General features: G+C 27.8%; 1 protein-coding gene across 5 annotated transcripts in view; it reads left to right on the top strand.

Annotated features, from left to right (window-relative positions):
• The first annotated feature begins 2736 nt into the window (after nt 1-2736).
• Nucleotides 2737-27328, top strand: part of LOC130675136 (calcitonin gene-related peptide type 1 receptor-like) — a 222135-nt gene continuing 197543 nt past the window's right edge. For 3 of the 5 annotated variants that reach the window (XM_057480638.1, XM_057480640.1, XM_057480642.1), the window contains exons 1-2: nt 2737-3119; nt 15493-15576. In XM_057480638.1, coding sequence (XP_057336621.1) covers nt 15559-15576 — 18 coding nt within the window. In that variant the 5' untranslated portion in view covers nt 2737-3119; nt 15493-15558. Of the gene's footprint in view, nt 3120-11094; nt 11245-15492; nt 15577-27328 lie in introns of those variants that run through there. The other 2 variants (XM_057480639.1, XM_057480641.1) reach the window with 2 other exon arrangements.

Raw genomic sequence — 27328 nt, 5'->3', positions numbered from 1 at the left:
TTTTTTTATTAAAAAAAAAAATATAAAAATTGTTAATTGTCTGTTAACTTCAGGATCATAATTCTTGTAGGGTAAAAATTTTAAATAATTTGAAGCGTAGGATATTTTCAAATAAATAAAGTATCAGATGTTTATTTAATTGAAGAAAATATAAAAATAATAAGCGGGGAAAAATATAAAACGTGTTTTCGATGCGTAGGCATGAAAATAAACACTTGTATATTGAAAAAAGGGGGAGATTGTGATGATAAGAGAAAAGTAACATCGAATTGATCCATAGGGTGGAGGAAAAATTATTATTTTTCACCCTTAATCCCTTAGCAGATAAATAAATATATAAATAAAAGATATCAAGGATGAAATTAAGGGAATTTATATTTTATGGTGCAATTCACTTTGTGTGAAATATTTACAAAAAAAAAAGAGTATGAACATTATCAGAATATTTTACTTTTTTTTTAGAGTAAACTATGGATTGTCACGGACGCGCGCGACTGGATCATCGTTACCGAAATCTATCAGTTGTGTCAATTCACCAGTTTCTGTATTCGTTTGAAAACAATAAATATAAAAATCCACGAGAGATAACGGCCAAAAAGCGGCAAGTAAAATAAAAAAAAATATTTAATCGTTTTATTGACAAATTTTATTTCTATTGTTATTAAAATTTTTTTAATCGGAACATGCGTCAGCGATATGTAAACAATTTTTGAACGTCATAAATTTTTTTAAATTCGTATACAAATGTTCAGTTTTATTTTCATTTTTAGTTTATTTATTTTCGCGCACGCGGCGATTTAAATTTGACTATCGCGAATTAATTTATCAATTATTTGTTGCTGCTGTCAATATTATTAAGGAGGATTTATTTGCTCGATAACATTAGCGGCAAATATTGTTTATAACTCGGGTATTGTCGGTGACGGTCAGCAGAACAGCTGATAGTCCAACAAAGTGGCCAAGACCCATCACTCGATAACACGCACGCGAATCGAAGCATCTAAACACAACAATAACAATATTGCTGTTTAAATATTTTTAAATACCGCGGATTCAATACTCGGTTAATAAAATATTTATATTTATTTACATAACAAAACGTTTATTTATAAAATAATAACAATAACAGTAATGAAGCAGCCGACGATATTTAATAATAAATTATAATAATAAATGACATCGACTGTTATGATAAAACGGAATTATAAAATTACGTCCGTAGAGTTTTATTTTAAATCATCATTCGTGTTATATATGTATTGGTATTCTCATATATATTTATGACTAGAGCCAGGATTTTTGCTTTGATTAAAAAATAACAACTTATAATTGATGCTGTCAAATTTGTGACATTACGGTGGAAATATTGGTCGTATAAAAAAATTTTTTAAACAAAAGTCTAAGGAAATTTAATTTTATGAAAATAATGTCTCTTATAATTTTTTCATAGCACTGATAAGAAAGCCGTAATTTTAAAATTAAGATTTTTATAATTATCAAAAATTTGAACCGTTAATTATAAATCTTAATTTTGGAATTGCGGTGAAAATATTAGTCGTATAAAAAAATTTTTCAAATAAAAGTTGTTTAAAATTTAATTTTGTAAAAAAAATGTCTCATATAACTTTTTCTCAGGACCAATATTTTCACCATAATTTCAAAATTAAGATTTTCATAATTATCAAAAATTTGAATCATTCATTATGAATCTTAATTTTTGAATTACGATGAAAATATTGGTCGTATAAAAAAATCATAAGAGACGATTTTTTTCGAAAATTAAATATCCTACAACTTTTGTTTTAAAACTTTTTTTATAAGACCAATATTTTCGCCGTAATACCAAACATTCTAACCATTCATTCGAAATTAAGTCAAAAATCTTGTCCTTATTTCTGACTGTCAAACAGACTCACTATTGACAAAACTGACATAAATAAAAGCACTTACTTAATACTTTTAATTGCGGCATCCATGTGAATGTTCGTATATTTTTCGGTAAACCCGGTGGTAGTTTTTCCGGGTGCGGCGCTTTCACGAAAACTTTTATCGGCGATATTTTACCGAGCGATTTGTACAAAATATCGAGCACTGGTTTTAGAAACGATTTTCTCTGCATCATTGAGTCAAATATACAGTAAATGAAACCGTCTCTCCATTTAATATTTCATTGAATTTTTTTCACAATATTATTACAAAAAAAAAACGTATACATATATATATAAATATTCATTACACAGCGAGGCGTTAATTTATTAAATAATAAATTGTAATAAATATAGATTGTGAAAGTGTCACTTGAAAATTAAAATTCACTGACTTGTATTTAAAACAAGCAAATTTATGTTGTATAAAAAATATTACCATACATATATATTCAAAATAATAAGCATGGATGCTTACAAAAACTATAAATTACCTTTTTGAAATAATAATTATAATAATAATTAATTATTTCAACATATATTTCGATATTGTTAAACTTTGTTTCGAAAAAAATCTATTAAGAAAATTTTTTTTGCTCCTTACCGTCGAATCATCATAATAATTTTATGTTTCATATATATAATTAATGATGAGGCGCATAAATTTTTAATAATTAATTAGCGTTTTTTTTTTTTTATGGAAAAAAAAAGCGCGCGATATTAACGCCTGCGCTGTTGATTATCAAAATATATATTCCGCGGAATAGGCGCGCGCAATTGCTAAGACATGCTTTTGTATTTTAACACCCGCTTCGAAGATATGTATGCGTCCAAGAGCCAGTTGCCCGCGTGCATCACAAAACAACGTTTGTCTAATAAGTAAAGTGATTAATTTATTATTTCATCGTAATTGTGATTAATAATTGACAGTAATTAAGAAAAGAAAATTTTTAAACCGGAAATTTTTCTTTTTTCTTTTCTACTAAAATTCAAAATTTTAATCCCGCGGAAAAAAAATTTTTAGTTGAATCGTTAAGTAAAAAATTTTTAAAAAACTTCTTTCTGACGGTCGACTTTGAACGCGTTGTTAAAAAGTTTGTGTGTTATCCTGTGGATAGTTGAGCCGAGTATCGAAAGGATTCTCGGGCTTTGGTGCTCGTTAAGTTTAAAAAAAAATTTTATTTAAATTATCGAGTAAGTGAATTTTAAAAAATTTCATACTTTTTTTTACCTGAATAAATAAAATACTGGAGTGAATTTCAATCAAACGGAATTCAAAGTAGCGGAGATGAAAAGTTTTATCACTTAAATTGAGAGGAAAAGTAAAAAAAAAAGGTTGCGAGAGTAAAAATTTAAATGTTGATACTCCGATGTGACATAACGGAACATGAAACATGTCGGGGAATTTTTTATGTGAAAGCATATGTCATTTACATATAGATTGCTCTATTTCAGTGCATACACAAGCTCGCTACTCATCTTTTTTATCCATTAAAAATAAATCCTGGCTCATTTCCTGTGCGTGCGCTGGCTCGGGTCTCCACCTTCACCCGAAAAAATATGTAATTTTATATAGAATTTCAAATTGGATATTTTATAGAGTAATGCTTGATATAATTCGGGTATAAATACGCGGCATAGAGAGAGAGATTAATGAGTTTTTGTTATACCATGGGGTTATTATAATATAATATAATATCATATATTATTTACAATGTAGTTACGTGAGCTTAAAAGGGGCAATGGATAATAAATTTAAAGCGACATTTGACTTTTCTCTTTTCATCGCATTATCAATACATACCCCGTGATATTTATTTAATCATAAATATTAATTAACAATGAGTGTGGTCTAGTTGACGAGACTTTGGATCTGTTGTTAAAAATTTATCAACAGGAGTCAGGTTTAAAATCAGTCAAAAAAAATATTTAATAATCCGTCGAATTTAATGCCGCGTTTTATTTTTTTATCAACGCGCACTCGTTTATTTGCGATAAGTATGTAAATCTATGAGCGTATAAATTTGTGTAGGCAGATAAAATATATAATTTATCGATGTTGACTGTAATTAGTTGGTTGTTATTTAAATAGCGCACTAGGATTTTTTAAAAAAATGAAAAAGCCCGCGGTCAGCAACAAGTATCATTACAAACTCAGTCCACTTGTCGGCTAAAATTTGTTACAATAATTGCAGTAGTCAGTTACCAAAGCCGCTTGCACTCATGTCGTCATCGTCATTATCATCATCTCTGTTATTATTATTATTATTGTTATTATTTGTTTAATTAAAATGAGGTATTTAAAAGTCGCGATTGAAGTCGCGTTACGTGCGACAGTGTGAGCAATTAAATAAAACACATAAAAATTTAAAATCTAATAAACACCCTCACCCCGTCGCGTCGTTTCATCAAAACTTTTCAACCAATTCGTCACCCGCTATTTATATTTATACTCAACTCAACAACAGCCATTACAAATAATAATTACTAAAACTTAAACAATAATTTCATCAAAATAATTTAATTATTTACCGCGCAAATAATAATAATAAATATTTTTAAAAAAATTTTTTCATCTCCGCTTACATCTGAATTTTATATTAGAATATTGCAACACTTGCTCCGCAAAATAAAATATCATTTTTTTTATTAAACCACACATGCAACAGTTTACATACTAACTTTTAATTAAATAATATTTTATACAATTTCCCGGCTTCCGTATCCTTTATAATTAAAAAAAAATATTTAAGTAAAATTATCATCACAGCAATTATCTATCAGGCGAACAAAATTGCTTACTTGCACTCATAAATAAAATATTTCCTGTGATAATTCAATGCACTGACACTATCAGAATACATTACGATTTGATGTTCATCTGCAATATATATTGTCACAGTTTATTAAGTGTGTCAAGTTTAAAGTGATGATTGAAAATAAAAAAATTACTGTCTATTTAGATTTGTCAATTGGAAAATCACGATTAACTACCAAATCACTTTACTATTTCCGGCCCACTGAACTACAAGGGCTCATTTACCTCCGCCTTGTAGTTCAACTTCAAATAATTACCGCCAAATATTTTTTATATCCGTATATTTATTTGTTATAATTAATAATTATCTATTAAAGTCGAAAAATATCACTCAGTAAATTATTAGTGTAAATAAATAAAATATAAAAGCAATAGATTTAAAAGCATCCGATATTGGAAAATAATAAACAAGTAAATTACGGGATAAATGGATAAAGATTATATGTCTGCGTTGCTTTTTTATGACATTTATGTGTAAGTGATACATTGACACTTACCATGACCCGGGCATCGATCTTCACCGCGCACCGTCTATTCAACTTTCTTCAGCTCTAGCTTTTGCTTTAGATTTTCTTTTACCTTAAAGCTATTTTCTATTAATAATACACCGGTTATAGTCTTCGTTAATTCTTGTCGTTTTTTTATTTTCATTTTTCTTTTTTATAAAACTCGCGGGAGCAGAATAAATTTAAAAAAAAATATTCTAAAGATACGTCGAGCTAAAATTATTTTTTAATTAAAAGTTTATAATTTTTTAAATTTTAATTGTCCTCTGCATTGTAAACAGAAAAAAAGGATTTTTTTGTGCAAAAAATTTTACTCGCCCCAAGAAAATTTTTCCCTTACGAATTGAAGCCAAAAAATTTCGCAGGACAAAAAGAAATTTTTTCACCCCAAAGAAATTTTTTTGCTCCAAAATTTTTTTTTTAGTCCTAAGAAAATTTTCGTATCAATTCATAGTTCAAAAAATTTTTTGGAGGCAAAAAATCTTTTTTTTCTGTAGTAGATAAATTTAAAAAATTACTAGATAATTTTATGACTGTAAATGTCGCAGACATCAGAATAATTATAAATAAACAGAGTAAATAATTAAAAAAAAAAAATTTTGAAAAAATGCACTTAATAATTTTTAAATTTTCTAAATGTGCATTTTTTCAAATTTTATTTTTTTAATTATTTACTCTATTTATTTATAATTCAAAATTTGTCTGATGTCTGCCACATTGACACTCATATAATTTTACTCATAAAAAATAATGAATTTATATTTATATATTTATTATAATTATTTACGTCAATCATTTGATATACCGTAAATTTATAGCAGTCGTAAATTTGTAAACTCATCACCGAATAATTATTTAGCGAGCGCCCTTTGAATAATAAATTACGAGAATCAAAATTCATAATTTAAATTAAATGTAGCTTTTAAAATAATTATTGTTTGACTAATTAATTTAAACTGGCACCAGATTTTAATCGTATTCAACATATTTAATTAAATTTATTATTTTTGCTGAGTTCAGTAAAACATATCGCAGCTCTTGTCATTATTTAACATCGCAAGCTCATAATGCTTACAGATATATTATTTAAACGGCGAGCAACGTCTAGGTAAATGCTGAGGGTTGGAAACTTATTTTATACCGGCTTCTACAGATTATAATATGTACAATATATATATGTATATATATATAGTAATGGCAATTAGTTGAGGAAGCGGCTGCAATGCTAATGGGTAGTTAACATAGTTTTGTTATCGAGTCTAATCTCGGTGTTAATATGTAGTGTTCTGCAAAATGTACATCCTGTGATACAAAAGGGCGGTTACAAAAATTATCAAATATTTGTAATATCACTTAACAATAGAGGAAGGGGCAAAACGCGTTACCTCGAAAATTTTATAAAAAAGTTCGGTTTTGAAAAATTTCAAAATCACTTTTGTAAATATAATTGATCGTCTCGTACAAAAAAAAGTATATACGGGATATATATACGGGCGAAATTGAATATATGTCTCATATACGCGGCATATATTCAGATTTTACCGAATATATACGGATATACCCCCATGAAAAAAATTTATAAGAAAAATATATGTTAATTATAAAAAAAATATATTTTTCACATAAAAGAAATATATTAAAAATACATAAAAAATATATAAATATATACATGATATGTATATAAAATATATTTTAAATAGCTAACTTTTGGCCGATTTTCGTATATATTTTAAATATATTAAAAATATATCTTAGAATATATAAAAAATACATATATAAAAATATACAAAAAATATATTTTTTATATTTTTTTTACTTAGGTTGTTGGTTGAATTGAAAATATATTTTTTACATAAGTTTTTTATATTTTCATAATTATATTTTTTATAGATTTAAAATATATTACTAATATATTTTTTTTATATTTTTGAAAATAAGAAAAAAATGTTTTTTGTATATTTTCATACATGTATTTTTTATATATTTAAAATATATAAAATATATACGAAAATCAGCCAAAAGTTAGCTATTCAAAATATATTTTTTATATATTTATATATTTTTTTTTATATTTTAGCATATATTTTTTTTATAAATTTTTTTCATGGGGCTAGGATAGAGGTACCGTTTTTGGCCACTGTAGGGCCAGTTTTGGACACTTGAAAAATTTAAATAAAATAATTTTTAAAAGACGTAATGACAAAATTAATTTTTAAAATGTATTCAAAAATACTTTTAACCCGCTATCAAACTAGAAATTTCATTTGATACTTTTTCATTAATTTAAATAAAGTATCAAATGTCCAAAAATGGAGCAGTGGCCACAAATGGTACCTCTACCCTATACTTTTTTCCGTACGGGATTATTTTGAATTTTCTTTTACTGTTTCCGAAAAATTTTTTTTTGTAAAAATTTCCAGAAATTTTCTTTTTTTAGAAAAAAGTATTTTCTTAAGTACCCGTTTTGCCCCCTCTTTCTCTTCCCTATAAAAAATAGAATTTTTAAAATTTTAACGTCACTTATTAAGTACAAATTTTTTCTTTAATTCAAATATCTAAATTTTGATAAAAGAATTTCTTAAAATTTTTACTGGAATTTCGATAAAAAAATTAAAACTTTTAGACAAACGAAAAATTTGACCTTTTATGAAAATAACCGAAGTTACAACAATGAATCGTAACTTTTTCAAACATTATTCGTGATTGTTTATGGAACTTTGACCATTTGGAAAAAAGATCCTTCACATATTTAGCTCATTCTTTAACATGTCACGTGCTCGTAAGGGTTGTGACCCCTGTGATACTTTCTATCCCTTCTGTCTCATCTTCTTTATCTCCTTACTTTCTTCCTTGTTTATTATTTAGTTTTTCTCGGCTTTTCTTATCCTCGATTTTAGTCAGACAATAAAGAGCAGGCGTGGTCGTTGAAACTGTACGTCTAGAAAAGTTAATATTTCACATACTCTATTTTTTTTGTTCGACTGACTCTAGATGATCCGGGGTAGGGCAGTGAATTGTCGCATGATAGCCAATTTATCATACGACCTCATGTCAGTACAGATATTATGGGTCTATAATACGACAGTAAAAACCCGAATATCGTGTGCCGCCAATCAAATGACATTTTATTTTTTTTTATCATAAAATTTAATATATATCTATATATATTTTGTTTATTCAATAATACAATACTACAAAAATTTTTTAAATAGATCCCGGGTAAAAAAATTTTCGGCCGAAATCATTAAATTTTTTTCAAAGTGACCGAAATTTGACCGATTTCACACCGAAGTCGTAGAATTTTATTAAAAAAAAGCCGAAAATATGCCGGTCAATTGAGCCGACTTTTTTTTCGGCCTAAAATTCGAGAATTTTTCTAAAATTTTTAAGTTTTCATCCATCGTCGGCGGAATTTCGGCCATTTTACGGCCTTGCGTTCAGTACCTGAGCAATTAGACGGTCACTTTTCAGCTGATAAGAAATTTTATTGACCCACGATTGCAATAAAAGTAAACGCGAGCGAGATTTTCTGTATAATTAAACTGAAGCTTTGACTTTTAAATAACAACCCCCGTTATTTAACCTCAGTAACTTTTATGTGTAACATTTAAACGTTCTATCTATAGTTTCAATTAGCAGATGAAGTTTACCTGTCAGTTCCACCGACTAACTATTGCACATATTTATTGTTAACCTTCTCTGATAACTGAATATTTTTCTAATGGAATCTGTTATAGACAAAGTAATTTTTCCGAGTATAAAAAATGATAATGAGTTTACTTTGGGCTTTACCTGTAGGCTGATACAGAATGCAGTTGGTGGTTTATGCGACCACGCCTCTGGTTTGTCGACAACACTCGCAAGCCTGTCAGACATGAACACGTTCCACTTGTTTGCTTAGATTTAATTTAGAAATATATATACACGGAAAGAAATTTTTGATTCAAATTACTCTGTAATTTCGAGTAATTCTGGGCCGTTGCAAAAAATTGGTATATTTTGTTTTAAATTTAATATTTTTTGTTTAAATTTTAACGTTGCTAGACCATGTTTTACTCTACTACTGAATAATTTTTTAAAAGTCTTATATTTAATCGATTATTGTGAATATCGCATCTTAATCTATTCATTTTTACTCCATGCGATTAATTTTTACTCCCCAATATACTATTCTTTTAAACCCATTAACTTTTTGATGAAAAACTGCCTATAACTCAAATAAATTTTCTTATCTATGGAAGTAATTTTTACTCTAAACTGCAGAGTAATATTTCAGTAGTCTCCGTTAATCTTCGGTTAATATCGGCTTCAATTAAATGTCTTTTATTTTGCTCGCGACAACTTACATGTTACGCACACAAACGTAGGCTTGGAAAAAAGACGATCTCTGTATCTCTCTATAACTTAATATTTATTTTAAAATTAAAAAAAATTTGTATCTTTTCTTTTTCAACACAATAAGAGTAATTTTTTTTTAATTATTTTTCAAAATATTTATTTTAAGTCATATTCTAAAGCAATTAGATGATTTTTAGATTTTTTATGAAAATTTCAGCCTATTAATTGTAATTTTTATTGTAATTCAATATAAATTTTATAAATTGAATCATCAACTTTTTATCATAACCTACGAGTAAAAATTGAATTAGAGAGAATTTATTTAGACAGCCGCTAGGTGTAATTTTTACTCGTAATTGTGAGTAAAAATTAATCTGATTGATTTTTACTCACTGAAAGAGTAAAATTTCGTAATTCGAAAGTAAAAAGTCGTAATGGCCCAAGATTACTCGATTCAGAGTAATTTTTAGAATAAATAACACGGCAATATTCATACGAAAATTCTTTCCGTGTACATATGAATATGTCCTCCGGAACCCCTTCGCATTTAATTACCGTAACCTTAACCCGGGATTTACCCCAGCAATTAAATTCCCATCGAATATATTCATACATTTATTAATAACAATACGCATTAACGTCATCAGTCATCAGTTTAAGGGATGAAATAGAAAAAGAAAATTTGAATCCTCTTTTATTTTATAAATTTCTTAACTTTGTCAGGATTATGTAACGGGAATTCTCGAGGTACCAATTAAAAGTTTAACTACTGAAGTTTCTACAAGCAGCTTCTGCAACTTAAAAATAATATCTCGTATTTATAATTATTTTTTTTTTTTTTTAAATTATAAATGATTTAAATTTCCAGTAAATGTTTACTTTCAAATCAAATTCTTGTTTTATTTAAATAACTATCAAATTTTCGCTTCGATTAGATCAGTGGAAAATTAAACAGAGCGTAAATTAAATTTGAAAATTGATAAAAAAAAAAAAAAACTTTGAACAATAACAGAATTCATTCATTGATAGTTTTACAAAAAAAAAACAATACGTAGATTGCGGTAATTGGTGACCGAAAAGTATCGAATATTCTACATGTGAAGTGATTACTGGCATCTATCCAGCAAAAGTTTGTAAATCATTTGAATGCCATTTCCATGACGTACCGATTCTCGTACCATCGATCAACATCATCTGACTAATAGATACACCGAGACTACTGCCGCAAACTCTAATGGATATACATGCATACATCCATCAATATATACATATATACATATATATATATATATATATATATATATATATATAGATGTAGTGTGTGGGTTAAATGTTTTTGCAATATCCGTTATTTTGATGCACATTAGAGTCGTCTTAAAATATTTCAAAATTACTCGTTAGTCGACGGTCGTTAGGAAAAGGCGCGATTTGATATTTTCTGTATACTGTAGTGTCGAAAACGTGACATATTTTATGGATGTTTGTTGTAGATGCTACATATGTCACTTACGTAATGCTGGTAATTTACAGCATTACAATGGATCTATTTGTGTGTAAATATGTGCGTGTAGACGGGAAATCAAAGGAATTCAACAGAGTACATAACAATAATCTGAGCTAGACGGTGTCAAACGTAGATTGCTATTGGAAAGTTGTGGTCAGTGGTTAATTTTGTGGTTAAATCCTCTGGAATACTTGACAAACAGATATAACCGCTGAAATTTCTATTTAAACGCCGCTTTGTTATTGTTGGCTTTAATTTCCATGACAATTTACTTTTTTAAATATTTCCATTTTAATTTTATATTGAAAACTTGTTAACAGGGGTATCAAATATTTTTAACTGAGTTTTTTCCGCAAACGAAATCTCTAAATACAAAATACACTCTCTAAACATGAATTAGTGGAAATTTCATTAATTACAGTGAAGCAGTATTCACTTCATAATCAGTGTATTTAAATAACAAATTAGTGAATTCTCGCTAATAAATTTAGTACTATAATTTTCACTAGCAAATTAGTGATTTTCACTACTGAACTACCGATATTTTCATAATTTCTACAAGTCAAACTGTTATTCACTTCTTAATTTATGAATTTCACAATTTCACTAGTAACTTTAACTAGCAAATAATTAAATATTTTACTAGATATAAATATAATTAATAATTATGGTGCTATTTTTAAAAATTTTAATAAAAAACTTTCAAAATAAAAAAAAATAGAAGTACAGAACAATAATATATTTATATGAAGAGTACGTCAATCATAACATCACGCACGGAAAAAAATGTGTAGTTAAATTTACTACAAATGGAGTTCCATTTACTACACTGACTAGTAATATATAGGATAACTACACGTTTAGTAACAGTTACTAGTACACTGTGGTACACAACCTGTAGTACCATTTACTACAGTAAGTAGTAATAAGAACTAGCATTAAATAACCACTGTGGTTCATTTTACTCCACAACATAGTAGAATATATTTTATTCGTAATGTATTAATTAAATATCTGTTAGATAACGATCATTAGTTTTTATGATATTGAAAACGTTATAAAAATGTAAAAATTAATCTTAGATTCTTCAGACTTACAGTATATCAAATTAAAATGATATAAAAATGAATTTATTAATGAATAACTTAAAATAATAAGGACTTAAATTTCAAAAGCCTACTTTTTATCAATACCCGATAATGATAATTTTAAAAATATATTTGTAATTAATAAATTCTCGTATAAGCATAAACTTAGAATAATTAAGTATTAATTTTTATTAATAGAAAATATAAAAAACATCGATTTAAAAGTTATAATTCTAATAAATAACAAATACTCAATAGGCAATGATTAGAAAAATTGCATTAAAATCACGATTCACTGATAAGAGCATAGAAATAAAATTTAATAGAAGTTGTAGGTGAGGTAAGCAAAAGGAAGAATGACAGGTAATACAAAACAAATTTTTTTGTATTATATTTGTTATATATATATTTTTTTTTAATTTTGTAAATTATAATTGCACGCCTCGATTTTTAATTATGTATATAAATATTTTTAATTATATATATTATTATTTATAATGTTTTATAATATTATTTATAATAATAAATACAATGACACAAGTTGAGAATACCCACAGAATGGAGTAAAAAAGTTATAGGTGGCGCTGTTATTTTCTTCTTTCAATCATTTTACCACATATTGGAGTAGATTGTACAAGTAATCTGGTATTGTATACTCCAAAAATAGTAACAGATACCAATTCATATAAAATTGTGTGGTTCCCAAAACCACAAAATAAGTATTTTATACTACATTAAGTAGTTGTGGAAACTACAAAGTTTTACCACATTACAGTAGTAAACAGAACTCCTATAGTAGTAAAATATCACGCACACTGTGGCTTATGTTACTACAGTTGTCATTGCGGCGACCACAAAGTGTAGTAAAATTTTTACTAGTTTGGTGTGGTAAATTCTACTCCAGCATTTTTTCCCGTGCGGATTTTTTATTTCTTCATCAGTTATTGTTTGGTATCATAACGAATATACTATTTACACTCACGCGATCACATGCGTAGGTCAGCGCAGTGGATAGCATCAAAGACTTTGAATCGGAAGGATGCAGGTTCGAGCCCAGCAGTCACCGGGATTTTTTCATCAATCAAAATCATGTATACTTCCTCTAAGTAATGATTCTAATACATTAATCACATTTCGGATCTAATTACAAGTGTCTTATATTTTTTTTCGCAATATAATATTTTTTTTCACAAATGAAATCAGTGGATTCCCATATTTACTTTTCAATTTAGTGAATTCTCATATTCACTTATCAAATCAGTGGATTCCAATATTCACATATTCATTTAGTGAATATTCACTAATTCTGCGTGGTACTAGTGTGCCAGTCGAAAATTGCAGCCACCTCAAATTACCCCTCAAACCTTTTAGCAGTCAAATTACACAATTTTTTTATTTTCGTTGCGCGAAGGAGATTCCGGTGGTCAGAGACATCAATTTTTAAAGGAAATTGAAAAAAAAATTGGGCGGACGGAACTAGGATTCGAACCCAGGCCAATCGATGGCCGGTAGAGTTTTTTGTGACGATATGAGTAGGAAATTTGTTTTTGATTTAAAATTTGAACTCGAAATTTTTAGGTAATTTTTGAAAAAACTTTGTAATATTTGAATATTAATTCACAATGTCAATGAAAATATATAATAACAATAAATATGTATATATATTTCTATATATTTCGATGAATAAATTTTCAACACCGAATTAGATCCAATTTATTCGTATCTATCACTGAATATTAAACAAATATAATCCTCTTGTGATTTAAATTTCATTATTTCGAGATAATAAAAACATTTATTCACCTGACTATTATTCATATAATAATTGTATATAAAAATATAAATATGCTATTTCTTTTTCTTTTACTTTCGAGTCCGAATTATTCCAACTCATTCTAAAAAACTGAATTAATTACAATAATTTCCGCAATATCGCGTACCCTCGCGTCTGCACTCTAAAGTCCGCGGTTCGAGTCCCCATCACATTTTTTTTTTTTTTTTTTTTTTTTTTTTTTTTTTTATTGACCATCGGCTAATTATCAGTAATTTAGTTTATAAAAATAAAAGCCTAGTGTTGTAAGATAATTGCTGGTATTAAAAAATTAAAATGAAGTATATTAAGGAATTAATGTGAATATTATCTTTTAGTTATATATATATAAGTATAAAGCATATATATAATGTATATAATGCCTTTTTTTAAGCTCTCTAAGCGCTTTACTATTGTTGACCTCTCGCCTGATAAATTTTTACCCGTACGTGTTTAGTATTCAAAGCTTTACGGATTATTCGACTACTCTATTCCTCAGTATATTCAGTAAAAAAAAAAAAAAAAAAAAATTAAAAAGTTTATGAATAAATGAATAAAAACACAAATGTCATTATTTATTTATTTTTAATTATAAAGTTAACAGTAAAAATTTTTTTATCCCTCGAAAAAAAATTCTACACAAAAAAGAAAGGATTTCCTGACGTAAAAAATTTTAACTCGCCCAATAGTCCGGTCAAATTAAACCAAAAAATAGGGGTGAGGTTACAAAAATTCACACTCGGCTGAAAATTTGTAGGATTGTTCAAAAGACTATTATAACGTTATATCTCTAAAACGGTGGCTCTTAGGAAAAAAAGTGTTTGGACATTTTTTATAGATAATTATCTGATCTACAATTTTTGTCTGGGATAATTTTATGATACCCATACAAAGTCGCCGAGCTTAGAAATTTTCCCATAGATCGGCCGAAGCCTGGTTTGCAATGATTGGCCAATAAATGGCTAACTATACTGGCCCGTGCATGGTGATTCATTGGCAGCCGTCCTTTTGCTTATAAAAACGGCGCACAATTAACCGCCGTTCGTTGGCCAACGGTTTGATCGAGTGCTCTGGATACCAAGCTTTAGCCGATGATTGATTGCCATGATTGGCCAATGCTTGGCATACCGTTATCTTCCGATATTTAGCCGATCTTCGGCCGATGCTTGAAAATTGGCAGCCATTCTCGACCCAGTAATGGGCCGATTCTTTTATTTTGTATGGGTAAAACTTACCGTTTTGCTGAAAATCATGAAAATCCCGTTTTTGTGACCTTTGACCCCGAGTAAATTTTTTTCCAGGTGTCAGATCGATGAGGACTTTTCACATTTCATTTATAATAGTGTTTCGAACAATCCTACCGATTTTCAGGCGAGTGTGAATTTTTGTAACCTTGGATGTCTAAATTGGCCGGATTACAATAAATAATTTTTTTGTATAAAAGTTGTAAATTCAAGTCCAAATTGAGAGTATAGAGCAGGAATTTTTTTTTTTTTTTTACAGAAATTGCGGGTACTTTGAAACTGTGAAAATTTTCGACGGAACTGATCTGACTTAATCCTTAAGACGATGGAAGACGAGATAGAGGTAAGACTCTTAAAAAATTTTTGCATGTTATACAGACATATATTTGCCCTTTTATATATTTAAATTTATAAATATACGTATATATGCACGGAGAAAAAAATATAGTAAATTTTACTAAAAAATATGAGAATAATTACTAAATTTGGATAGTAATCTTGAAACGCTTATGATTTATATGAAAAATTCATAAACAGATTAGCATATTTTACAAGTCGTTTAGTAAATTTTACTATTCCGTTTAGTAAATTTTACTATATTAGAATGGAAAAAAATTAAATTAAATTTCTAATTGTTTTTCAACTTTTTATTATTATTGATTATTATTATTATTATTTCTGTCATCTGTATTGGTGTTGGTGTGAATTTTTGTTTTTTAAAAAATCACTTGATTCAACCGAGATTCGAACCCTGATCTCCCGCGCGCGAGTCCTTTCTAATGTCTGACGGCCCGCAGTGTCCTTTGAACAAAAGTTTCAGAACTTGTAATACATCTTTGTATGTGCTATCCCCACCAACTTTTAATTTTATCTATACATAGTAGAATTTACTATACAGATAGTAAAAAAATATAATCGTGTTAGCAAAAAATACATTGCGTATAGTAATTTTTAATATTTTGTATAGTAATAAATCCTATATTGTATTAGAAAATTTACTTTCTTAAATTTGTATTTATTAATAGTACTTGATAGTAAAATTTACTATACAAATAGTAAAAAATATAATCGTCTTAGCAAAAAATACATTACGTATAGTAATTTTTAATATCTTATTATGTAATTATTACTAACTAGTAAATTTTACTAAACGTTTAGTAATAATTACAATACAGAATGTATTTTTTCATTTCTGTTAGTAAATTTTACTATAGTATTGTAATTTTTACTATACTTTTTTCTCCGTGTGTGTATGTACGTATGCAAGAAAGATATACACAAGCATAAGTCACACGAATTCTGTGAAGAACATATAGATTTATATTTATAGATTTATCTAAACTTCCTGACTCCTCAAAGACACATCTGTAATCCTTACGGCATATTTACATTTAAGTAAAGAACAATATAACCCCGAACTCGAAACTTAGTTCGCGAAATGTTTACAATAATTTGTATGCATAAAAAAGTTTTCGAGAAAAAATCAGGTTTTATTTTAAGCTCCGAGCTTGCAGTGTCGTTGGTAAATGAAACGTCAAATAAATTTACACGGTTTATTTTTTTTACTGATAAATTTTCACGGTTTATGTCGTTTACGAGGAGTTTAAATAATCTTGAGAGCAACGGTATTTTTATTCGATCGAGTTTATTCATTTTTTTGTAAATATTCATTGCTAGAGAAAGAGTTTTCAGTTGACTTTATACGGGTTGGTTTATAATTTAATAGAATATTGTTACGTGAGCTTAAAAGGGGCAATGGATAATAAATTTAAAGCGACATTTGACTTTTCTCTTTTTATCGCATTATCAATACATACCCCGTGATATTTATTTAATCATTAATATTAATTAACAATGAGTGTGGTCTAGTTGACGAGACTTTGGGTCTGTTGTTAAAAATTTATCAACAGGAATCAGGTTTAAAATCAGTCAAAAAAAATATTTAATAATCCGCCGAATTTAATGCCGCGTTTAATTTTTTTATTAACGCGCACTCGTTTATTTGCGATAAGTATGTGAATATATGAGCGTATAAATTTGTGTAGGCAGATAAAATATATAATTTATCGATGTTGACTGTAATTAGTTGGTTGTTATTTAAATAGCGCACTAGGATTTTTTAAAAAAATGAAAAAGCCCGCGGTCAGCAACAAGTATCATTACAAACTCAGTCCACTTGTCGGCTAAAATTTGTTACAATAATTGCAGTAGTCAGTTACCAAAGCCGCTTGCACTCATGTCGTCATCGTCATTATCATCATCTCTGTTATTATTATTATTATTGTTATTATTTGTTTAATTAAAATGAGGTATTTAAAAGTCGCGATTGAAGTCGCGTTACGTGCGACAGTGTGAGCAATTAAATAAAACACATAAAAATTAAAAATCTAATAAACACCCTCACCCCGTCGCGTCGTTTCATTAAAACTTTTCAACCAATTCGTCACCCGCTATTTATATTTATACTCAACTCAACAACAGCCATTACAAATAATAATTACTAAAACTTAAACAATAATTTCATCAAAATAATTTAATTATTTACCGCGCAAATAATAATAATAAATATTTTTAAAAAAATTTTTTCATTTCCGCTTACATCTGAATTTTATATTAGAATATTGCAACACTTGCTCCGCAAAATAAAATATCATTTTTTTTATTAAACCATACATGCAACAGCTTACATACTAACTTTTAATTAAATAATATTTTATACAATTTCCCGAGTTCCGTAACCTTTATATTAAAAAAAAAAATTTATTAATTAGGTTTTAAATAAACGAATCTATTAATAATCGCGGCAATCGATTTCCCTATGCATCAGTAAATCTTCATCCGTCAACGCAGTTTATTTTTCCCCGACTTTTTATTACGTGACAGGTCACAAGATCGGGTTGAAACGGCTTAGAGACGTTAAAGAAGTGATTGATGCTCTTCTCGTGGCTTTTTTTATCCGCCGAGATTATCATCGACTAGGACGTCAGCGTCCTCGCCCAAGCAAACTCTATAATCTATATTACACTGTCCCCTATAATCGACGTCAATACCTCACGAAATATGACTAGCGGTCAATCCCCTCATTTTTTTCCTTCAATGAAAAATCGACCTGCATTAGAAAAATATTTTTTCCCCAAATTTCGATGTCAATCCACTCCTAATTAATCTCAGCTCAATCCACTTAATTTCATAATTATTCTGTACTTAATTTTTCTCTTTTCAAGTGAGTAATACAGTGCAATTACTAAAGTTAAACTCATATCCTGTCAGTAATTAATTTCGAAAAACTCATTGATAGAAATTGAGACGGGTATTAAGTTGATTTTTTTCCCTCCACTAAATCGAGGCCAGCCAATTCCATTTCCCTCAAGTTACCTACCAATCAATTGTTCTAGATTTTTTTTCTGTATTCTCAGTCCGTCATACGAAAATCAATGAGTCAAAAAAATCATTATTTTTTTTTACCATTTATTTATTTATTTTAATGTAAAATTATCATTTTACTTCAATCGCCGCTAATATTCTGATTATTATTGACATTTTTTCTTGAAATTTGTGACATTTCTTATCAATTTCCCATTACGTCTTTGTCAGAGCACTTTGAAGCAATCGTCATTTTTCATACTTTTACTTTTTCTTTAGGGAAATAATTCTTTAGCTCTCATATATTTTCAACCTAGTGATTTATTATATTATTTAATTGCTAATTCATATATATTTGAGCTGACATTTTCAAAATTATGATGAATCCAAAATTTAAAATTGAAATTACTCATCAAGTATTGAGTCTACGAAAAAATTTAAAGAGGACATTTTTGTAGCAAATTTAATTCTCTACAAATTTTGTCTCATACATTTTTGTCGTATCTTTAATAAATAACCGGGAATTTCAATTTGAACGATTGGATTTTAACTTTTGATGAAAAATCAACTCCATTAATATCCCAAACTCTTTAATCTTAAATTCTGACTAAAATATCAAAAATATGACAAATATATCTCAGTACTTTTTTGTAGTAAATTAAATTCTCTACAAATTTTGTTGCATACATTTTTGTCTTATCTTTGATAAATAACCGGAAATTTAAATTTGAACAATTGGATTTCAATTTTTGATAAAATAAACCAACTCCGTTAATATCCCAGACTTTAAACTTAAATTCTGACTAAAGTATCAAAAATATGACAAATATATCTTAGTACTTTTTTGTAGTAAATTGAATTCTCTAAAAATTTTGTTCTATACATTCTTATCGTATCTTTGATAAATAACCGGGAATTCCAATTTGAACGATTCGATTTCAACTTTTGATGAAAAACCAACTCCATTAATATTTCAAACTCTTTGAACTTAAATTCTGACTAAAATATCAAAAATATGACAAATATATATCAGTACTTTTTTGTAGTAAATTAAATTTTCTATATAAAAGTATTCGTTGACTTTTTCCATAAATTTGATAGTTTGGGCGCAATCTAATTTTTGAGTATAGAGTCTTTACTTTTTGAAAATTTCAGTCAAAGAACTTGAAATATTTTTTATTTTTATTGTTATTACTAAGAATAAATAAAATAACATAAAAATAATAATTATCACGTCTTACATAACCACTTCAGTAATGACTATCAATTTACTTTTTATACCGTTTTTTTATCACAGTCAATTTACTTTCTTCTCTTCTCATTTGGACGTTGGGTTTTTTATTTTCATCCTGTTTCATCCTTATTTATCTCTCTATTTTAATTTCACTTTATTTCCACCATCAGTAACAAAAGTTTAATTTAAAATAAAATTATCTTTCAATATTTAAATTTCGAATTTTATTTTATTATTTATATTTTTAAATTAACCACTAAAAAACAATATTAAATATCTAAATATTTAAAAAACGAGAGAGTAAAATAATAAGAACATAAACGTGTACTAGAGTTAACAAGGGAGATGTACTTTGTACCTCGAGTTGAAATGAAAAAATTTTATGAATAAAATAATTTTATTATTTAATTAAAAGATAAATTTTTACAAGAACATTTCACTACTTTTTTTTTTTTTAATTTATATTTTCTATTTGTTGAGTAGTTTAATTATTTTTCTCACCTTTGAAATTTTTCTTATTAGTGATACCAAAAATATTTTTAAAAAATTCCCCGTGTAAAAAAAATTCGCTCCAAAAAGATTCCAAAAAAGTTCCGCATGTGGAACTTCTAAATATGAGACAGATTAGAACTTCGAATGGAACTTTTTTGGAACGTTAGTAATTTTGATGGTAAAAAAAAATTTTTTATGAGCAAATTTAGAGTCAAAAACGGACGTTCTTGGAATTTTTGTTGGAATTTTTTATGGATGTTAATTTTTGTTGTATAAAAAATTCAAAAGTAGTAATTTTTGAACTATTTTGACATGTTTTTGGAACGTATTTAGTCTCCAAAAGATGCAGTAGTAGTGATTTTGGAATGTTTTGGAATGCCTTTTTTAGTTCATAAAAAAAGTCAAAAGTCGTGATTCTGGAACTTCTTTGGAATGTCTGTATAAAATTCCAAAAAAGTTTCAAGAACGTCCTTTTTTGACTCTAAATTTGCTCATTAAAACTTTTTTTACCATCAAAATTACTAACGTTCCAAAAAAGTTCCATTCGAACTTCTAATCTGTCTCATGTTTAGAAGTTCCACATGCAGAACTTTTTTGGAACCTTTTTGGAACGAATTTTTTTTACACGGCCCATTTAATTTTTCTTTTTTAGTCGTAGAGTCTCGACCTAGAAATTATCGAAAATTTACTGAGAAAATTTGAGCGAAATGAATATTTAAATTAACTATACATCGCGTTACAGGTAAAATATTTTTTTTTTGCCAAATGACGGATTTTTTATCAAAAAGTATAAAAATATAAATTTATAAATGACTTGTCTGATACCCCCGATACCTCCAATCGCCAACGGACGTCTTAATTTTGGTCGGGATTGACGTCTAAGAAATTTTTTAGAAAATCGATCAAAAATCTATAGAAAATATATAGAAATTTTATGAAAAATTCATCGAAATTCCATAGAAATTCCATACACAGAAAAAAAAGATATCTTGAGTCAAGAAATTATTTTGGAAGACAAACGTTTTCCCGAACTAAGTCAAGATTTTTTTGAGCGAAGAAAATTTGTTTTGGTCAGAGGAGATTTCTATTTTATCCGAAAAAATTGAGGCTTTCAAAAAAATTTTCTTGAATCAAGAAAATTTACTTTTATTGAAGAATTTTAATTTTTCTGTGTATAAAATAGATTGAAAATCTAGACTCTTTGTTGCAAATAAAACCACCCCCGGGTGCCATAAGGGCTTAAAAAAAAATCAAAATTTGTATTTTTACTTTCAAATAAAAAAACGCATCGGTTAGCAAAAAAAAATGTATCCTCCCTTACAGTTTTCGAATGCCATAAGGGCGTAAACTTTTTACGGTACCTTCAACGCGATATATCTATATACAAATATATATAATATATTTATGAATTCTGTTAAAATGTTATCCAAACTGAACCCAAACTGTCTGATACTAAACAGCTTGAAAGTTTACAAATTTAGTTTTATCATAATCGATAACGTCGGACTTGAGACAACCCTCGGGAACCTTCACCGTCCATCTTACAGTAATAAATTTGAATAATACGTATTTAATATATTTGTAAATCCTGTTCAAACTATCAAAACTGTCAAAACTTACAGCTAACAGCCATCAACATACGTCCATGCCAATATTCACATTTTAACAATATTACAAAAATTATAAACTTTATTCTATTAAAGTATTGAAAATTTCTCCATCAATTTCCTTCAAATCTTGAGTCGTTTCTTTTTAAAAAAAAATACTTGAGGTCACTATAAAATACCCAAACTCACATATGGGTAAAAAAATATTTTTCTTAAGTATTCGGGTGAATAGACTTTTATAAAAGTTGACTGAGTTTCACAATTGAGTCAATACAACATATTTTTTACCGCACGCGTTTCAGTATACATTCAACAATTCAGTAGCAGAAATTCAATTCTGCTTGGAAATAAATCCCGCATTCGTCGTTTACAATTCGAATTCACTTACCTTTTATCTGTATGAAACGTATCTACTAGAAATATATATATATATATATATATATATATATATATATATATATATATACTGTAGGTATAATACGATAACCACTATTTTCAATGTACGGTACGGCTACTGCTACCCCACTGGCACCTGGCACTGATGATTTTTCAATCATCTCACGTGGAAAGCTTTTGCCGTTCATATTACTTTTTACTTCAGCATACCCATCTATATATAGCCATACATACATATATATAGTAGAAAAATCTAGCTTTCAACTCTCACATGCTATAGCAAAGTAAGCGGCGCTTTATTGCTCTGCAATTCGAGAATTTAAGTTTGTGAAGTAGATTCCGCCCGATAACTCTACTAAGTAATTTTCAATCAAACCCGTATCTTTATCCATTTAATATATATTGGATTACTCAAAGATCGTTCGTATATATATGAGAATTTTGATACCTGGAAACAAAGTCATTGTTCAAGTTCGCGATCCCATTTATACTTTAAATCTCCCAATAAAAAAGTAAAATTTTTTTGTCTGTATTTTTTCTGCCGTAGATATTTTTACAGACAGACTTTCAATTTAATGATTTTAGACTGTGAAACATTGGGAGTTAATTTTGAGTGATTACGGATTTTGTTTGAATCCGAATTCACTCAGATTTGCGGAGTTTTTAAAAAATTTACTCCGCGTACGGAGTAAATTAGGAGTTTTTTTGTCAGCGGAGTGATTTGGATTTTCTGTAAATTCCCCCGAGTCAAAAAACGAATTCTTGTTTAGTCCTCAAAAGTTTCAATTCCTTCGATGTTTTATTTGCCGCTCAGAAAGTAACTCTACTTTAGTACGGAAAATCCTCAATGAGAACTATGAGGTCTAAATTTTGAATTATAAAGACCTCAAAATCCTCAATGAATGAAAAGTTATATTTCGAATTTTGAAAATTTTAAATTAAAAAAGAGAGGGGAGAGAATACTTCGAATGAGACTTTTGAGATTCAAAAGCGGATATAATTATTACTTTATGTTTTGAGTATTTTGAGGCTCTAATCCAGATTATGTTATTTCAGTTTAGTTCTCAAAGTGGTAAAGTTGGTCATGACTACTACTTTGAGGACTAAAGTAAAATAATTTTCTATACTGTTGTCGATCTTCAGATTCTAAATTAATCCTCAAAAATCTCATTGAGAACTTTGAGACTTAAGAAGGGTCTGAACTTTTTTCTCTATCACACTCAAGTCAGCAAACGGAACTATCCTTGTTGCACTTGCGCAGTAAATGGAAACTTCGTCCACGTTTTTCGCTTAAACAAATGAATATTTTTCAAAAATCAAAACGTAGACTGCTAGGTTATAGAGTAATGCATTGAGCCCCGTTCTTAGTTTTGCGTTTTGAGGTTTAGTTTGAGAGAAAAAAGCTTGAACGAAAATTACTATAGACTCTCCTTAAACCCCAATTTGTTTTTTGACTCGGGCGCATTCATTTTGATTCAGAGTTTCATTATCAAAAAATTCTCCTTTCAGAAGTGAATTTTACTCCGAGGAGATTAAATAAATAACGTTCATCCGCTTCGCATTTACTCCGCATTCACTCCGAAAATTTTTTACTGTAATATTAAAATGTCAAAATTTTTGAACCTCCCATATAAAGTCGCCGAGCTTCGAAATTTTCCCAAAGATCGGCCGATGCCTGGTTTGCAATGATTGGCAGCCGTCTTTTTGATTATAAAAACGGCGCACAATTAACCGCCGTTCGTTAGCCAACGGTTTCATCGAGTTCTATTAATACCAAGCTTTGGCCGATGATTGATTGTCACGATTGGCCAATACTTGACTGCCATGCTTGGCATACCGTTATCATCCGACATTCAGCCGATCTTCGGCCGATGCTTGAAAATTGGCAGCCATTCACGACCCAGTAATGGGCCGATATTTTTTTTTGTACAGGCTATCAATTTACTCTATAATTTTTTAGCCCGCAATTCCCTACAAAAATGTCACATATTTTTTTGTCCCAATCAAATTTATCACAGAGTAAATCATGTGAAAACTTCGCTCAAATAAGTTTCTAATTTTTATTAATTATCCTATAAAACGAGTTTATTTTTTTTTCCTCCGCTTTTTTAAAATTATTGAATTAAAGTAAAAAGTTTAAATGTTTTTACCTCAACTTAATTTATATAAGTTATAATTTTTCTTGGATAGCAATAAAAATTATATTAACGTCTCGTCTTGGTGTCTAGTTCTCTACAGCTTAAAGAACTTTTATAAAGGATCGATACCGGGTCGTTGCATGACTTGTACTCTATGCTGGTTACTGTTGTGCTTATTACTTTTTTTTTTTATTTAAAAGTTACCCATACATGTAAAGTTAAATATATATCATTCAGTAGGTAAATGCCTCGTTAATATCATATATTTATTTTATTATTTATTACTCTTTTTCATGCATTAAATGAAGATAAAGAATTCAATTAATCATTTAATTCAAAATATTTAATGTTATGAGTCCATTTAGAAATAATTTATATAAAAATAATATTTATAATAAATATATATATTTATTTGCATGATAAATTGACAATGAAATAATAAAAAAATATGATAGACGTCATGACGCGTTTATGTTATGGTTGGTGCAGATGATAATAATAGACTATACTCTCAGTTTATATAAATATTCATCGGAATTACGACTGTGAGCTGCATTTGCATTTCGATTGAGTATAAAAATGTGTTCAAGATGACGCGATAATTTAGATACGGCCAATATATTTTACAATGACGATAGTAAAAAAAAATTTACTCCCATTTTATTGTCAAAGATAAAAAAAATAAATTACGGAAAAATATTAATCTGATAATTTTTGAATTATTTTTCAATACGATTAATTGTAAAAAAAAAATATTTGAAAAAAATGCACCTACAGTTTTTTTAATTCTCTACATGTGCATTTTTTTAGTTTTTTGAATTTTCTAATTGATCTGTTGAAAAAAAAAATCGGAAAATTTTTGATTGTCTGTTAATTTATGCGTGTGAATGTAACAGACGACGAATTTAAAATTATTAATTAATGGAGTAAATAATTTTAAAAAATACACTCATTAATTTTCAAATTTTTTGAATGCGCATTTTTAAAAAATTTTGAATTATTTACTGTATTTATTTATAATTTTAAATTTGTCTGATGTCTGCTACATTCATACTCATGTTAATTTTAGAATCATGGAAAATTTCTTAGCGCAAAATTTTTTTTTCTCGTCTCAAAAAATTTTTGGTTTCTATTTATATTCCAAAAATTTCTGTGATACTGAAATTAGCCGACGTCTAATAATTTTTTAATTTAAAAAAAAAACGATCAATTATGAGAAAAAAAATATTAAAAAAAAATACACTCATTAATTTTCAAATTTTTTAAATGCGCATTTTTTAAAAATTTTGGTTTTTTAATTATTTGCTGTATTTATTTATAATTTTGAATTTGTCTGATGTCTGCTGCATTCATACTCATGGTAATTTCAGGATCATGGAAAATTTCTTGGCGCAAAATTTTTTTTTCTTGTCTCAAAGAATTTTTGGTTTCTATTTATATTCCAAAAATTTCTATGATACTGAAATTAACCGACGTCTAATAATTTTTTGATTTTTTAAAAAACGATAAATTATGAGAAAAAAAAATATTTAAAAAAATGCACTTGTAGTCTTTTAAATTTTCTACATGTGTATATTTTTAGTTTTTTTTTTTCTTCAAATTTAATTGTTCAAAAAAAATCCAAAAATTTTTAATTGTCTGCTAACTGCAGGATCGTAAATTTCTTGGGCAAGTAGAAATTTTCTTGGGCGAGTAATAATTTTTTGCGCCAAGAAATCCTTTTTTTTTGTGTCCAAGAATTCAAAAAAATTCATTTTTGATCACAAAAAAAAATTGATTCGCATAAAAATTTTTTATGAATTTATTGAAAAATGATCCTGAAGTTAGAAGACTATTAGAAATTTTCAGATTTATTTTACAACAAATCCATTACAAAAAAAAAAAACTAAAAAAATGCACATGTAGAGAATTTAAAAATCCACAGGTGTAATTTTTCAAAATACTTTTTTTTTTTTTAAATTCATCGTTTTTAAAAAAATCAAAAAATTTATTAGACACCGGCAAACTTCAATGTCATTATTTAAGGATCATCTTAATAAAGTTACATAAAAAATATATATAAATATTGTGTCACAAACAAGCGATTGGTTTGTAGACACGTGGTAACAAGCACTTAGCGATAAAGTACACGTTCTTGAACTTTGCATCTAATTTTCAAGCACTTTGCGAGAGCTCGTGAAAGTAAAGGGAAGGGAGAGTTTAGTTTGAATAAGACTTTATACTAATATAACCTCATTTCACTCAATATTGCTTCTCACTATTTGGTTACCCGTCACTATTGCTTGACTATATTACTATTCAACGGTAGGGTTTCCCTAAAAAGTTAACTTTACTTTCATCACTTGACGATATTATCATTCCAAATTAACTTAAGCGTTAAATTAAACACTTCTGCCTTTAAACTTTACGTGAAATGTCTTCTTATACTTATAAGCGACTTAGTGTTTTAATTTAAAAAAAAAAATTAAAAACTTTCTTACATATTTTATTAAGGGGAATAGCCACTGAAATTTCAAAAAAAAATTTTTTTTTTTTTTTATTAAATCAAAGTGTATAATATACACTGTATATGTTCAAAAATATGTATCTAGAGTTTTATATGAAAATTCCGAATATTTTTCAAGCTATAGTCATTTTTGTGACAGCGCGTCAACTGACCGCTGCATCGACTAAAAATTTTAAACGCATTTTTCTCGAAACTACTTTTTTTGAACTGGTGGCATCTGTAATTTGCATAAATATCAACCGATTCGCAACTTTTTTTTTTGCCGTATTCGTCTATTCAGTAGCTAAAGTTGCACGTAGGGGATTTTGAAAATTTTGATTTTAAAGATTTTTTAGGGCTGGTTGAATCCAAAAAAATGA

This window comes from Microplitis mediator, chromosome 9 (assembly GCF_029852145.1).
Source record: "Microplitis mediator isolate UGA2020A chromosome 9, iyMicMedi2.1, whole genome shotgun sequence".
Taxonomy (NCBI): Eukaryota; Metazoa; Arthropoda; class Insecta; order Hymenoptera; family Braconidae; genus Microplitis; species Microplitis mediator.
This window is presented reverse-complemented; position numbering and strand designations above follow the sequence as displayed.